Source organism: Acomys minous (genome assembly GCF_964271855.1).
Source record: "Acomys minous genome assembly, chromosome: 10".
In the NCBI taxonomy this organism is placed as follows: domain Eukaryota; kingdom Metazoa; phylum Chordata; class Mammalia; order Rodentia; family Muridae; genus Acomys; species Acomys minous.
In genome coordinates, this window is record NC_140491.1 from 106,613,129 (window position 1) to 106,628,659 (window position 15,531).

A 15,531-nucleotide genomic window follows, 5' to 3' on the forward strand; every position below is an offset into this window, starting at 1 on the left:
ACCTTCCTCTCCTTCGTTCAGGGCCTCTTTTGGACGTATACTTAAGAGCTCCACTTACAAAGTTACTTTTAAGTGGTGGGTCAGGACTTCCAGATCCTTCCTTGGCGATTGCCGTTCTCCAAGGCCTGGCCCTTGGGGCTCCATGTCAGAGGGCCCGGTGGGCGGCACAGGGCTCCCCAGAGGAGGCCAACTAGGACCTGCTAACGCAGCTTGGGGAACACCCAGACTGTGTCTAAGTGCCAATTCCTTAACTCTGTGAGGCTTGTTTGCATGGCTAATGGTGTCCTAAATTATTCCTGCGCATTATGGTAATTACACAAAGGCTTTTAAAAGCTTTAATTCTTGGTGCGAGTTGACATAAAGAATAATTACTGTACATTTCTTGGGGGAAAATGTAAAAAAAAAAACTTCTAAACCTACATAGTAACCTATTTTTTAAAAATGAGGGGGGTGGTGGAATGCACAGGCACTAGAGAAATGACTGGAACAATGGAAGGATAAAAAAAAGGGGGAAAAAAGCAGATATGGCTAAGTGAATAATCCTAAACAGTATGCTAGAGTAAACATACACGAAGTTATTCTCACTGTGTAAAAATACATGTGAACAGTACTGTTTATTTTTAAAAAGAAGCCCCTTTCTATTCATACACCGTTCCTACCCCTGTGCACACTCGACAGGAGTGTACGGCAGAGACCGCATACGGCGGCAACTGCTCATGAGACACTTGTTGGGTATGAGTCAGGTACCAACCGCCTTCAGTGCTTTGCGTATCTGCAGTGCGATTAAAAATCTTTGTCACCCACCCCTCCCTTTGTTTACTGAGGGAGCTTAATTTTTCAGCTCAAGGTCACACCATTAATAATTCCCCAAACAAGGAGAAGTACTCAAGGAAATGAGATGAGTTGTGTGAGGTCTGGCGGTGTCCCCGTGGGATGAGACAGGGTCTCCAAGGAACACAGCAACACACAGATATTGTCCCGTGGGCATATACTAACCAGCAACCTCTCTTTTTATATGTGCTATTTAGGGATTATTTTATTTAATATTAATTGTTCTGACGAACCAACCCAACTGTTTGGTCTTACAGATGCCCTTGGGGTTTATAAACACAGCTGCTGGTAGAACATAGGGAGATGTCTACGGTTTTTGTTGTTGTTGTTGTTTGTTTGCTTGTTTGTTTTCTCAAATACATTTGCCTCTTTCAGAATGGGTTTCCTCAAAAGTAGATGTCTGAGAAACTAGTCAGTGTGTTGTTACGTTTTTCTGGTCTGTGCTGTGAGGTTCTCATTTGAAAAGATCAGTGGGTGTGGGGTATGGCGATCCGCCTGAGCCTGTGGGAGCCAGCAAGGAGCGCCGCTTGTCGGACATGGCGCCGCAATCCAGCTTCTTACCAAGCGTAATCATTTTTCTTCAATCTCTCCTACCCCGTGCACGCATACAGGCCTGCTGTTTTTGACCAGCATTTCCTATACAGATCCCGATCAGTTTGTTTATAAAACGCGGCCTCCCAGGGAGCGGCCTGACACGTTCCCTGAGGTGATGATGAATAGCTACCTAGGTTTGTGACCTCTGCGATGACAAATAAATTGCCTTTGGTCATGGTCATTAAAAAAAAAAATTTTTTTTTTTGATCCATACAGAGCATAAATCTTCTTGTTTTCCATTTCATTTCAAGTGAAATACATACAGAAAGCATGCCATGGTTGAGCTCGGCTGCCAGATGGTTTTCAGCACTGGGTTCAATTATATCACCCTGCTCTGAACTTGGGGCTCATCATGTTTTCGATTCACCTCAACAATTTGAGAACTGCAACAGTAGTGGTGACGCTTTTTTTTTTAATAAACAAAACCCAATAAGAAGGGTGAACATAGCACCATCCTGCACCTGCCCTTTATATCCAGAGAGATGGAATAATTTGCAAAGTTTTGGCAATGCATACACATTTGCTGTTCTAGCAAATCTCTGTGTCGGTTGCCTGAGGTGCTGCTTCATGTGGTTATAATTGGACGTTCCAATGTTGTCGACCCTTTGCACAGTATGTAAACTACTAATCCAAGGCAGTTGACTCACCTCTGTTGTTGACGTGAGGTTCTCAAATGCCTGCAGTCACCATGCATGGTTTTGTTTGCATGCTTGTGTCTTGAGAACTTGAGTTGGGCCGAAGTTCAGGAGAATGCTCCCTGTGATGTCTACCAGGATTAACACTTGTTCTTGCCTGGTTAGCTGCTAGGCTGACAACCATAGATGTTGTTCATGTAAACAACTGGTCAGCGTAGCACCCTGTAACTTACGCTCAGCAGTTAGCATATGGAGTAGCATTCTCAGGTGGCTTCAGTATCCAGCTCGCTCTCTCCCTTTGTCATAGTTTTAATATCAGTATAGGATTTGGATTGATTGTTAAGATGGGTGAACACTTACTTTACAATTCAAGTCATGTTGGATATGCTAATAGCCTACATATGCTAATATAGCTAAATAGCTATATATGCATATTTAATGCTAAGTAGCCTAAAAATGTTCTTTAAAAGTCTTAATATCCATAGAAAGCAGGCAAATAGCTGGAGCGGCCACTTTGCCCTTGACCTGTCAAGTCCCTTAGCACAATGGCTCCCATAGTAAGTGTGGAAGCGGGCGGGAGGGGCAGGAGGAGGAGAGCTGGGTGGGGATCTGGAAAAGGCGATAATGGAATTGCGACTCCGGTGTCCAGGGTAGATGCGAGAGACTGTGTGTTGTTTTTCCAGGCTTTTCATTGGACTCAGGGAAGGGTATTGTTTCTAAAGATGACATCACGTTTGTTTCTGGCGCTCCAAGAGCCAATCACAGCGGGGCTGTAGTTTTGCTAAAAAGAGACATGAAGTCCGCACATCTTCTCCCCGAGTACATATTCGATGGAGAAGGCCTGGCTTCCTCGTTTGGCTACGATGTGGCAGTGGTGGACCTCAACGCAGATGGGTAAGCGTATATTTGCTTATCATATTCAGCTAATGTTGCTACTGACTGGCTTCCTTGGGTCTAGAGAAGGACTGTGGGTTGGTTGGTTCTAAAAAAAAAATTTGTTTTACCATCTTGTCACATCATCATCATTGATAATAACTGACATTTATCCTCCCAGTGGCACAGGGTTACCTTATGTTTGAGGTTCACAGTTTCATTCTTCTTCTTCTTCTTCTTCTTCTTCTTCTTCTTCTTCTTCTTCTTCTTCTTCTTCTTCTTCTTCTTCCTCTTCCTCTTCCTCTTCCTCTTCTTCTTCTTCTTCTTTGTTTGGTTTTGTTTTGCTTTGTTTTGTTAGTTTTTTGAGACAGGGCTTCTCTGTGTAGCCTTGGCTGTCCTGGACTCCCTTTTGTAGACCAGGCTGGCCTCGAACTTACAGAGCTATGCCTGCCTCTGCATGCCAAGTGCAGGGATTAAAGGAGTACGTCACCACCGTCTGGCGGGTTCACAGTTTCTTGAGAACTTAAAATTGGGGGAAAAAATCACTCAGAAAAATGACATTAGCTACACAACACAGAAAGTAGGAAGTCAGCCCAGAGGACTCAGCTCTTGGTGACAGCTAGCAATGTAATGGGGCAGCAGAGCCTTGTAGGAAGTCTCCTGTGCTGTGGCTCTGACTCGAGAAACTGCCTTTCACTATTTCCCCTGGTTTGTTACTGATCTTCTGTTAAGTGTTCTAATTGATGAGCTGTAAGTCCTTGATTTGAGTCCCTTTCTATTGTGTTTGCGTGTTCTTGGAGCCTAAACTTGTAGTCCTTTCCCTAAGCCTGTTGGCGTGTTAGGCAGTGGTTCCCAGCTCTTCCCTCCCTTCTGTTTTTAGGTGGCAGGACATAGTTATCGGAGCTCCGCAGTATTTTGACAGAGATGGTGAAGTTGGGGGTGCGGTGTATGTCTACATTAACCAGCAGGGCAGATGGAATAATGTGAAGCCAATTCGTCTAAATGGGACCAAAGATTCTATGTTTGGAATTGCAGTAAAAAATATTGGAGATATTAATCAAGATGGCTATCCAGGTGGGTACTAGACCCTGACAAGGTCAGCATTCATAGAGCGGTTGGTCGGGTAACTAATGAACGCTTATGGCCTCTTACTTTGAGACCTTGGAGTATTTTTTTTTTTTAATGATAATGTTTTTTAAAATGTGATATCAACAGATATTGCTGTTGGAGCTCCGTATGACGATCTGGGGAAGGTTTTCATCTATCATGGATCCCCAACTGGCATAATTACCAAACCGACACAGGTAACAAACAACCTCTCTACAGTAGTGTAAGCTAGGTGGGAGTAAGCATCCTTTCACTCATATTTCAGTTTCACGTATACAGTAGTATGAATTAAAAAAAATAGCAACAATGTGTGTGTGTGTGACCGAGAATGCCTCAGGAGGCTAGAGGTATCAGATCTCCTGGAGCTAGAGTTACAAATGGTTGTGAGCCCCCTGACACCAGTGACGGGAATGGTGCTCGGGCCCTGGGAGAGCAATCCATGCTGGTAGCCACTGAGCCATCTTTCAAACCCAGTGTGAATTGCAGAGGATCACTAGAAGATGGCTTTGACACACTTACACAGACAAAGTGACCTGCTTGGTTTAACTAATGTCTTAGTTTAGGAAATCCGCATAACCCAGAGTGAAGACCGTTCTATCCTGAGAGTTTGTGGGGAGGGTATACTTTGTTTCCCTTAGCAACATGTTCTATTGAAACTGAGCAAACAAATAAAAGATTATAATTACGCATAGAGGTTGGATAACACAACCTTAAACACATTTTGAAAGTAAGACTTTTTGGGGGGAGGCAGTTAGGTTTGGTTTTAAAGGACACTGATTAACTTAATAAATAAAATAGGCTTTCATCCTTTGTAATACTTTATGAATCTGATGGCTTTTTATGAAATAATATGTATGAAGTAGTAGACACTGTACATTTATAATGTAGCATAATTTGTTAGTAAGTGAACTTAAACTCTTGTTCAAAGTAAATCCTTTTATTTTGTTTTTTCACTGCTTGTGGTGACAGGGATCTTAGGCCCCGCTTTGCCGACCTGGGGAAGTGCTGTGCCAACCACGGGGCTTCATCCACAGCTCTTTTGTGTGTTTCTCAGAGTGTAGCTCGCCGGCTTCTTTAGTGGCCCAGTGTTCACTCTGCCGCCCTGTGTATTCCAGGTTCTTGAGGGCACGTCGCCTTACTTCGGGTATTCCATCGCTGGGAATATGGACCTGGATAGGAATTCCTACCCTGACGTTGCTGTCGGGTCCCTCTCAGACTCAGTAACTATTTTCAGGTGTGTTTTGTCTTTATCTTGGGTTAAACAAGTTTCAAAAATGATCTTACACTAACTAATGTTTTGATTTTTTTTTTTTGAGGCAAAAGGCTTGTATGAATTTGAACACTTTTCTTTTGATGATGTATTATAATAATAGGTGATAAGAAATCATGTAAAAATCTTGCTACTATTTAACTAATTTGGAGTAAAAATATGTCAGAATTAATGGAAACTTTTGCTTCCTAGATGTATCTTGTTTTTGAGAGGCTTGGGGAGATGGCTCCCAGCTTTAAGGTACTTGCCTGGCAATGCTGGGTAGGTATGGTGGCCTCCTGTAAGTCCAGCCTTGGAATGGAAGCCAGCTGGCTGTAATGAGGCTAGCCTTTCGGTGGTTCCGGGTTTAATTGAGAGACCCTGCCTCAACGAATGCAGTGGAAGCGAGATCAAGGAATCTCTGAGCTGCTCAAAGTCGATGTTGTTTCTCCACATGCACGCACGCCTACACGGGTACCTACACACATGCACACTGTACACACATGCGCATGAGAAGAAGCAAAAATAGTTTTTAAAAGAAGCTTTCCTTCGGATGAAAAAGCAGAACACATAAAGAAGAAAGTCTTTTATTATTCACCATACTTTTTTCGTTTTGTTTCAATTTGTTTGACTATCCATTATTAAACTCCAAAAATTGAATTTTTTTTTCTTAATGTTTTGGTCTTGTAGATCCCATGCTCATACACAAATACTTCGTGATGTACAAATTGTCTGTAAACTGCTTTGGTCCATGTGTGGTCTTAGGAGGCTTGTCTGTGCCACTGAGTGCTTTTTTGAGATGGAAGGTGACAGGCTGTGGATAAATGACTTAGTGGGGTTTTGTTTTGTTTAAGATTTTTTATTTATTATTATTATGTATTCAGTGTTCTGCCTGCATACACACCTGCAGGCCAGAAGAAGGCATCAGATCACATTATAGATGGTTGTGAGCCACCATTGTGGTTGCTGGGAATTGAACTCAGGACCCCTGGAGGAGTAGTCAGTGCTCTCATACTCTGAGCCATCTCTCCAACCCCATGACTTAGAGTTTTATCTAATGAGTTTCCATATTGTCGTTGGTAGTTTAAAGTGTGTCCCCTCCCTCCAACCCATGGTACAAAAATGCTCTCGACCATTTCCTGACAGTAAGTTTCTGTAGCAGTCCTCCTGGTGTGTGCATCCCCACAGTCCGCGCCTTACACTAGAAGTTTCTGAGGTGAAGTTGCTGTATGCATTTGAAGACTTTATTTGGGGTCACTCAGAGACCCCCCAGAAAGGCTGCAGCCAGGCAAAATGGGCCTTGGAGTCTCTTTAGCTGTCTCTGTCACTACTCTGGGCAATCACCATCTTAAAAAGTTTTATTTATTTATGTATTTATTTTGGTTTTTTGAGACAAAGCTTCTCTGTGTAGCCTTGGCTATCCTGGACTCACTTAGTTGACCAGGCTGGCCTCGAACTCACAATGATTTGCCTGCCTCTGCCTCCCAAGTGCTGGGATTACAGACGTGTGCCACCACACCTGCCTGGCTTAGAAAGTTTGATTTTTAAGTAGAAGAATCTTGGGATTTTGTTGTTGTTAATGTTAATTCAAATTTATAGAAAACGAAGTTCCTAAATCTTCTGGTCTACCTCAAAACAACGTCCACTGTTATTTTAGGACCAGTAAAAGACCGCAGGCATTGCTGTTCCTTAGTCTGCTTTGTAAAAATTTAATGTCTAGCCAGGCTTGGTGGATCATGCCTGTAGCCCCAGTACTTGGGAGGTTGAGGCCAGGCTGATTTACATAGTAGATTCTAGGCCAACGAGGCCTCCAAAGCAGTTGCCACCAAACCTGACAACTTGAGGTCCATCCCTGGGTCCTCTGTGGTGTAGCAGAGGAGAATCAACCGGAACAAGTTGTCCTTTGACCTCTACATGTGTGCCACAATATGGCTTAATACTAGCCTGTTATAACCATGCTCAATTAATTTTTGTTGTTTTGGTTTTTCAAGACAGGGTTTCTCTGTGTAGCCTTGACTGTCCTGGACTCCCTTTGTAGCCAAGGCCGGCCTCAAACTCACAGTGATCTGCCTGCCTCTGCCTCCCGAGTGCTGGGACTAAAGGCGTGCGCCACCACTGCCTGGCTGCTAAATTAATTTTTTAAACTAATGAAAAATGTAGTGTCCGATTTTTATTAGAAACGATAGTATATGGACCCTTGTATACGTCCCTAGATGATGTTTTTAAAAGGAAAATTAAAGTTCATGGGATATAGGCTAGCAACTACTTGCATTAATACATATATTTTCAGAAAAGTTGTTTTACTTTATATTCATCGAGAGGTTATTTTTTTCACAGACTTTTCAGTATTAAATACGATGAATCTAATTTTTGCTAGATAAGTGATCTTAACCTTTTGATTAAATTTACATTTCTTTGAAAATGAACGTTTTGAAAGCCAGGCATGGTATGCACACTTTTAATCCCAGCATTTGAGAGGCAGAGTCAGGTGGATCTCTGAGTTTGAGGCCAGCGTGGTCTACAGAGTAAATTCAGGACAGCCAGGGAGAAACCTTTTCTTAACAAAACAAAAAGAAGTGTACCATGAAGAAGTGTGATGTGAATATGTGACTTATCTATATATAATGTGTATGTATACACACAGGTATATTATATACATGTATGTGTGTATATATGTATATTATTTATGTATTATATCACATGGGGTAGTAATACTTGTGTCAAGATCTTAAGACTACCAAAAACTCCAGTGCCAGTCATGGAAAACCTCCCTTTTTATTCTTGGTCAAAGAGGTCCAAGGTCTCAAAAGATTTACTTGTTTTTATGTGCATTGGTGTTCTGCCTGCATGTATGTGTGAGGGTGCCAGATTCTCTGGAAAAGCTGGAGTTACAGTTGTAAGCTACCATGGGGGTGCTGGGAACTGAACTCAGGTCCTCTGAAAGAGCAGGTAGGGCCCTTACCAACCGTTGAGCCATCTCTCCAGCCCAGGCTGCTCTCTTTTTAAGTAAGGTCCAGGTTAGGTATCGAGGTACTTAGGTGCTGAGTGAGGGCTTTACCTCCCTCTGTCAGAGAAACTGGAACCCAAAGGAGTTCTCAAACAGGTCACAGGACAGGGTCAGGGGTGACATTACTATGCTCAATTAGATTCCACAGAGCCCAGGATGGAAGGAGTGCAAAGACAAAGACACAGATTTTTAGCTTCCTGAGGATGAGGCACTTAGTGTCCTGGAAAACCACAGCTGTCTGGATATACAGCAGAAACAGGAGAATAGATGTGGAGAAATGGCGACTGTGACTGCCCTCCCCATGGATGGGCGTGTACCCTCTCCAGCTACCAGGAAATTGATTCCAGAAGGTTACGATAGCTGTGTGGGATTTAGAGGACATTTTCCTATTAAACGCATGACATCCTTGTCAGTGTTTACCGCAAGCTCACCAAAGTCCCAACTTCCTCATGGTAGTGAAGCTGTACACTCCTCTTAGTTCTGGAAGGGAGCAGTGAAGGTGAGAGGTGAGCCGACATCTCCCCATCATGCCTCCCTCACCCCCAAGCACACAGCCTCCTGGTCCTAGGGTTCCTTGTCTAATATCCACTTATAAGTAAGTACACACCATGTGTGTCTTTCTGGGTCTGGATTCTTTGCTCAGTATGATCCTTTCTAGTTCTGCCCATTTGCCTGCAAATTTCATGGTTCCCCACCCCCCACCCCCCGTTTTTTTTTTAATAGCTGAGTAGTATTCCATTGTGTAAATGCACCATATTTCCTTTATTCTTTGGCTGAAGGACATGCAGTCTCTTTTCAGATTCTGGCTGTTATGAATAAAACCACTAATAAACATAGTTGAGCAAATGTCTTTGCAGTATGATGGAGCATCTTTCAGGTATATGCCCAGAAGTGTAGTATAGCTGAGTCTTAAGGTAATACTATTTTCAATTTTCTGAGAAAGTGCCAGATTGATTTCCAAAATGGTTGTCTATCTTGTTGATTTTTTTTGTTGATTTTTTTTGTTTCAAAGAACCAGCTCTTGGTTTCATTGAGCCGTTATATTGTTCTCTTTGTTTCTAAGTTATTGATTTCAGCCCTGAGTTTGATTATTACATGGCAGGAGATTTTTTTTTTTTTTTGTCTAATCTATAGGCCTCTTGTATGTTTATAGGTATCTCTTTAGGTTGGGGAAGTTTTCTTCTATGATTTTATTAAATATTTTCTGGGCCTTGGAGCTAGAAATCTTCTCTATTAGGTTTTTGTTTTGTTTTGTTTTGTTTTGTTCCCTTCGAGACAGGGTTTCTCTGTGTAGCCTTGGCTGTCCTGGACTCACTTTGTAGAACAAGCTGGCCTTGAACTTGCAGCAACCCACCTGCCTCTGCCTTCTGAGTGCTGGGGTTAAAGACGTGCGCCACCACGCCTGGCTATCCCTATTCGTCTTATGTTTCATCTTTTTATATTATCCTTGATTTCTTGGATGTTTTGTATCAGGGTTTTTGTTGTTGTTGTTGTTTGTTTGTTTTTTGTTTTTTGTTTTAGATTTAACATTTTCTTTGACAGATATATCAGTTTCTTCAATTGCATCTTCTACACCTGAGATTCTTTTCCTATCTCTTGTTTTTTTGTTGTTGTTTTTTGTTTTTTTGTTTTTTGTTTTTTTTTTTTGGTGATGCTTACCTCTGAAGTTCTTGTTTTCCTCCCTAAGTTTTCCATCGCCAGCATTTCCCCAGTTTGCGTTTCTGTTGGGTTCGGGTGTCCAGGGCTGCTTGCAGTGAGATAACTGGCTTCTGAAGGTGCCATATTGTTCTGGCTTCTGCTGATTGTGTTCTTATGCTGGGTTGAAGCAAGCTTTAAGGTTGCTGTTTTCCTCCAGAGTACCTGGGACTGTGCCACCAAGATGGAGTGCACAATGTATTTTATTTATATATTGTTTGAGACAGGGTCTCACTATGAGGCACTGGCTGTATACTCTAGGAAGTCCTCAAATTTGCAGTTCTCTGGCCTCAGCTTCTCAAGTGCTGGAATTACAAACTTGGGCCATTATGCCTGGCTGTTTTGTATACTTTTTGTATATGTATGTATCAGTTTTTAAAATTTAAATAAAATGGGCTAGAGAGATGGCTCAGAGGTTAAGATCTCACAGCCATCTATAATGAGATCTGGTGCCCTCTTCTGGCCTGCAGGCAGAATACTGTATACATAATAAAAAAGTATTTTAAAATTTTTAAGTAAGACAAAGACTATTTGTTTATGTGGTGAGGCATGTTTTTGCTGTGTAACTTTAGCTGGGCTGGAACTCCACATATAGGCCAGATGAGCCTTGAGTTTACAGCGGCCCTCCTGCCTCTGCGTCCTGAACACAATAATGTTTTGAATGCACGTGTCCTTGGACTTGGAAGCTGGGGATTTATTCTTAAGTAAACTCAAGCGTGAACACAGGTTCCCATTCAGTGTTGTTAGCGTGACTGCTGGTGATATTGATTACATCGAGGCCGTCGTGTTATTACAGTTGAGGATCACTAGAAGTGGAGGGTAATAAATCATGTTTATGTGATAGGAGGAGACCCCCCCCCCCAGGGTTAAGAAATGAGACATACCTCTACAGAGAACAGTTAACATAAGAAGTCCCTGTTTTGTTGAAACTGCATATTTATATTTGACAGTGGGTGGTGTTTGTAACAGAAACATAGACAGATAATGTGTCTGAAAGGAACGTACAAGATGAGTTGCGTGTGGGTGTATTACGGTGGAGAGAGCATTTGCTTGAAGACATGGCGTGTATCAAGTCTGTTGGTTTCTAAATATAGTACAGCTTTAAATGTTGCATAATTTAAGTTTATATCCATTAGTTGTTTGATTTGCTCCCACAGTAGGGGAAGAAGTCAGGCCAACACACATTCATTCTCCTGTGGCTCTTAAGATGCAGCGGGCTGTTGTAAATACTGTCTACTGTGTGAATGACCCAAAAGATGGCAAAAGGCTCAGGCTGTTCGTCACTCCTTTTGTCTTCAGATCCCGGCCAGTGATTAACATTCAGAAAACCATCACAGTGAACCCTAGCAGGATTGACCTCCGCCAGAAATCCCTGTGTGGGTCACCTAGTGGGATATGGTGAGTCCCTTGTGCGGTTCTCGGGGCTGGCTCAGTTCTCAGCTCTGTGATGATGACCCACTTTGACCTGATGAGCCATAGGGAATGGTAAGGATGTTCTGGAGAAAGGGCTGAGTGGAGATGCTGTTGAGTGAACATATTATTTCCTCATCAGTGGGCAGTGGGGACATTGGAGGGTGAGGGGACGGGGATGAGGGGGCAGGGGTATTTCTACCGACACAACGCATCTTTTAAGAAATAACGTGTTTGATTTCATGCAGCCTCAAGGTTAAAGCCTGTTTTGAATATACTGCGAAACCCGCTGGTTATAACCCTCCAATAAGTAAGTACCTAGTACATTAAGAAACAAAAAGCATTTTCTCTCCACCAGGTTGGAAGTTCTGTATAAATAATAGGAAAACAAAACCACTGTGGCCAAAGTGAGCTCATAAATTCTTGTCTAGGGGATGACGTTTATCCTGGTCTCCCCTTTAATCAGGGGGCCACAACGTCATGAGGGAAGGAAGGCTGCCCACTTGGGCCCCACTTGAATTTTCCAGAGCAGATGGTTTGGGACAGAATGCCTTGGAAAAGCACTTCTCTGCTGTCACAACAACTTCTTCCCTTTCGGTCTTTGAAAAGCGCTGTGGAAAACTGTTGTGAGGTCGTGAGGTGGTGGGTGGTGGTTGTGGAAAGACAGCTCCGGGAGCCAGAGCACAGCTGCAGCTGGCCCATGCACCCCCCAACTCCACCCCTCCCCCACTAGGCTCCAGCCCCATAGCCTAAGCTGTGCTCCCAAGTACAGGACCTAAAGCACCCCAAGGCTGGTCCAGACAGACCCAGACCTGGCTGCTGCTCTTGGCTTCAGCATAGCTCTGGTTGGCCCGAAGCAAAGCGAAGAGTCTTTGGTCTTTGAGTTTAGTTTTCCCATCAGTTAAAGGAGTGCCTCACCATCACTGTCTAGAGTTGTGAAGCTGATCAAGGAGAAAGCCAAACGGAAGGCTCCTAGCCTTTTAAATTATTATTCCACTTTCTTTTTCTGGAACTAAAAGCAGAATTTCCATGCACGCGTGTATGTACGTGTATGGGTACATGCACGCACTTGTTAAAATGAGCATGCATGCACGCACACATGCATCTGTGTGTAGAAGTCAGAAGTCATCTGCAGGTGTTTTCCTTACATGGCTGGCTGCCCAGTGAGCTCCAAGGCTGGGCTTTCAGGTATAGGCTGCCAGGTTTCTTTGGACGCTGTGGATCCAAACTCACTTCCTCAGCTTTGTACAGTAGGCACTTTATGGACTGAGCCATCTCTTCCTCCCTAGTGCTGGGACAACAGGGAGATCACCATGCCTGGCTTTTTAAAATCCACAGTCTGGAAACTCAACTGGTCCGTATTCCTCATGTTTTCATGGCTCTTTATAAGCTGAGCCATTCGCCCAACCCCTTGTTACATGGTATTTAAAGAGAAGAAAACACACACCTCCCTCACCTGGGTGCCTTTTACTTGTATTTGTAAAGAATTCAAACAACAGAAAATAAACTGGATTCTTGGGCAGGGAGAAGAAATGAGAAAACATGTTTTGTTCTGTCTGCATTTTCTCCCCAAACCATTGTTTGACAATAGGTGTCAGATCCCATTGGTGTGCTCCATCCAACTACTACCTCTATAGAGAGAGCTTTCTCCCAGCTTTAATGCAATGTCTGGTGCTATGTGCATCTCCTTTATAGCACGTAATCACTCCATTACCCCAATGTTTATTGATGCCCGAGATGAGTGGGCCTCTTCACTTTGAAGAACTCTTTCTTTGCACTTCCACAGTAGTAGGAACTTTAAAATGAAATAAGACACAATGTCCACAAAACTGCCTCAGCGTGACACATTTAGTAGCATCTCCCAGCATCCCACAGGAGAGCTTATTGTTGGACCGTGGTGTTTTAACTTGGCAGCCCTCTCATGCGATGTTGCAGGCACACAGATATTTATAATTGAGCCCTAATGAGTATTCTTGGCTTGATCCTCAGAAGGTCAGCACAGGTGACCTGCAAGGATTTTAAGATGATGTGAGTTGTCTGGAGGTTACGGAAGGTCAGTGTGGGTTTGGTAGATAAACGGTTTTAATGTACCCACATCCTCCTGTACTTCTGCCCAGAAGGGTCACTCAGCATGGGAGCCTTCATCTGGTTCATTGGGAAGTTAGCAGGTCACTGATAAATGCATGATGTCAAGGCTACAGAAGGCCAAACATGAGGAGCGTTCCATTTGGCAGCTCCGACATTCAAGAATATTTCAGACGGACAGAGAAATTGCTATTGAGACTGTCAGTGCTTCTAAATTCTGGTCTTACGTATCCGGACAACTACCATTTCAGTGCAAAAATTACATCAACTGTGTGTGCGCGTGCACACGCATCGCACGGCGCATACAGTGGCGTGGCGCCAGTTACCCATTCCATTCATCTGTCCTGTGGATGCTGTTGCTATCAAGGCCGTGGTGGTGGGTAGGGATCCAGTGGTGCACAGGAGTGATGCAGTCTTTGCCCTTAGTTCCTCTACACGGTGGAAGCCAGGCAGTGCTAGTGGATTCGCCTCTGAGGGTTTGGGGATGGAATTTTCTCAGTGGCCCAGGAGGATCCAGGTGAGGCTTTCTATAAAGTGATGTCTGGGTCAAGATCTGAATAGGGAACGAGGGTTAGTTAAGCAGAACTGGGGAGGGTGGGGAGGAGGAAGGGAGGGGCCAGCACAGCGTGGGAGGGACAGTGAGACGTGGCATCCAAGCATCTGTACAAAGCAGCTGACTTCTGTGCTTCAGGTTAGAGCTGTTGAGGCTTCTTGTCCCTTGCTGTGTGCTCATTTGCAAAGAGCACATTAAAGCACACATCCTCATGGCTAGGGGTGTGGGTAGCTGCGTTAATACAGTGCTTGCCTAGTATGCACAAAGTCCTTGTGTAATCCCAGTGCTGTGTAATTACAAAGCGCCGGTTCGATTATAGCACTGTATGAAACCAGGTATGTGCCTGTGGTCCTGGCAGTCAGGAAGTGCAAGCAGGAGAATCCATCCGCTCAGAACATCTCTACTTCCCAGCCAGTTGCAGGCAACCTGGGCTACATGATGCCTGTCTCAAGGTCAGGCGTGGTGGCGCATACCTTTAATCCCAGCACTCGGGAGGCAGAGGCAGGTGGATCACTGTGAGTTGGAGGCCAACTTGGTCTACAAAGCAAGTCCAGGACAGCCAAGGCTAACACAGAGAGACCCTGTCTCGAAAAAAAACAAAAAAACAAACAAACAAAAGAAATCTGTCTCAAACAAACAACAAACCCCAAAAACATTTCTTTCACACTGTAGCATGAATAGTTATAGACTATAAGTTGCTTGTTTTCTGCATTTCCCTAAGCAGAGCTTTCCCTGCCCCGCCCTGCCCCCCACCCCACTCTGTGCATGCTCACGTGCTTTCTTTCCTCTCAGGTTTAGGTTTTAGGGAGTGCTTAATGAATGTAAGTAATTTAAGTATTGGCCCATGAAAAGCAGTGCACAGCCCCATCCATCCAGTGACCCAGTGAAGAACGCATCACAGAGTCCAGATGTGAGCTTCTCTGATGGTCCACACCCTGGCCTGCCTCCAAGCTGCGTTAGCAGAGGCAGTGAGCAGCCAGCCACCTCTGCTGCAGGCTGGAGACTTATGTATAAGGGCTGTGTTAGGCTGACCAATTGGCTTCCAGCTACTGAAAGAGATGTCAGTCAAATGTGTCTTTTTCTGTCTGCCATCTATCTATCTATCTATCTATCTATCTATCTATCTATCTATCTATCACCCATCCACCTGTCTGTCCATCCGTCAGTCTGTCTAGCTATGTGGTTTTTCAGACAGACTCACACTGTAGCTGAAGCAAGCTTCGCATCCTTGGCAATCCTCCTTCCCTTTGCTCCCAAGAGCTGGGATTACACCTATCTCTTGCCCTGTCCTCAAGGACTTCTCTTTAATGTATGCGCCTCCTTTGCGTAGCAGTGCTAAAATGTAAATAGCAGCTCAGCTGCAGGAGCCTGCTTTCCTGACACCTTTTCAAATAACAAGGACCTCAGGTCATGAGGCACAGGCTGACAGAGGCCCAAGGCCAGGAGCATTGGGCACTTCCAGTTGTCTTTAGTACTCTGGGTTCCTGAAATT

The 15,531-nt window shown here is 43.9% G+C and overlaps 1 protein-coding gene across 2 annotated transcripts in view; it reads left to right on the forward strand.

The window, feature by feature from the left end:
• ITGA6 (integrin subunit alpha 6) overlaps positions 1-15,531 on the forward strand; it is a 71,777-nt gene that overhangs the window by 36,667 nt on the left and 19,579 nt on the right. For both annotated transcript variants that reach the window (XM_084799439.1, XM_084799440.1), the window contains exons 6-11: positions 2,744-2,954; positions 3,814-4,007; positions 4,149-4,237; positions 5,156-5,274; positions 11,291-11,389; positions 11,650-11,711. In XM_084799439.1, the coding sequence (XP_084655565.1) occupies positions 2,744-2,954; positions 3,814-4,007; positions 4,149-4,237; positions 5,156-5,274; positions 11,291-11,389; positions 11,650-11,711 (774 nt within the window). The remainder of the gene's footprint in view (positions 1-2,743; positions 2,955-3,813; positions 4,008-4,148; positions 4,238-5,155; positions 5,275-11,290; positions 11,390-11,649; positions 11,712-15,531) is intronic.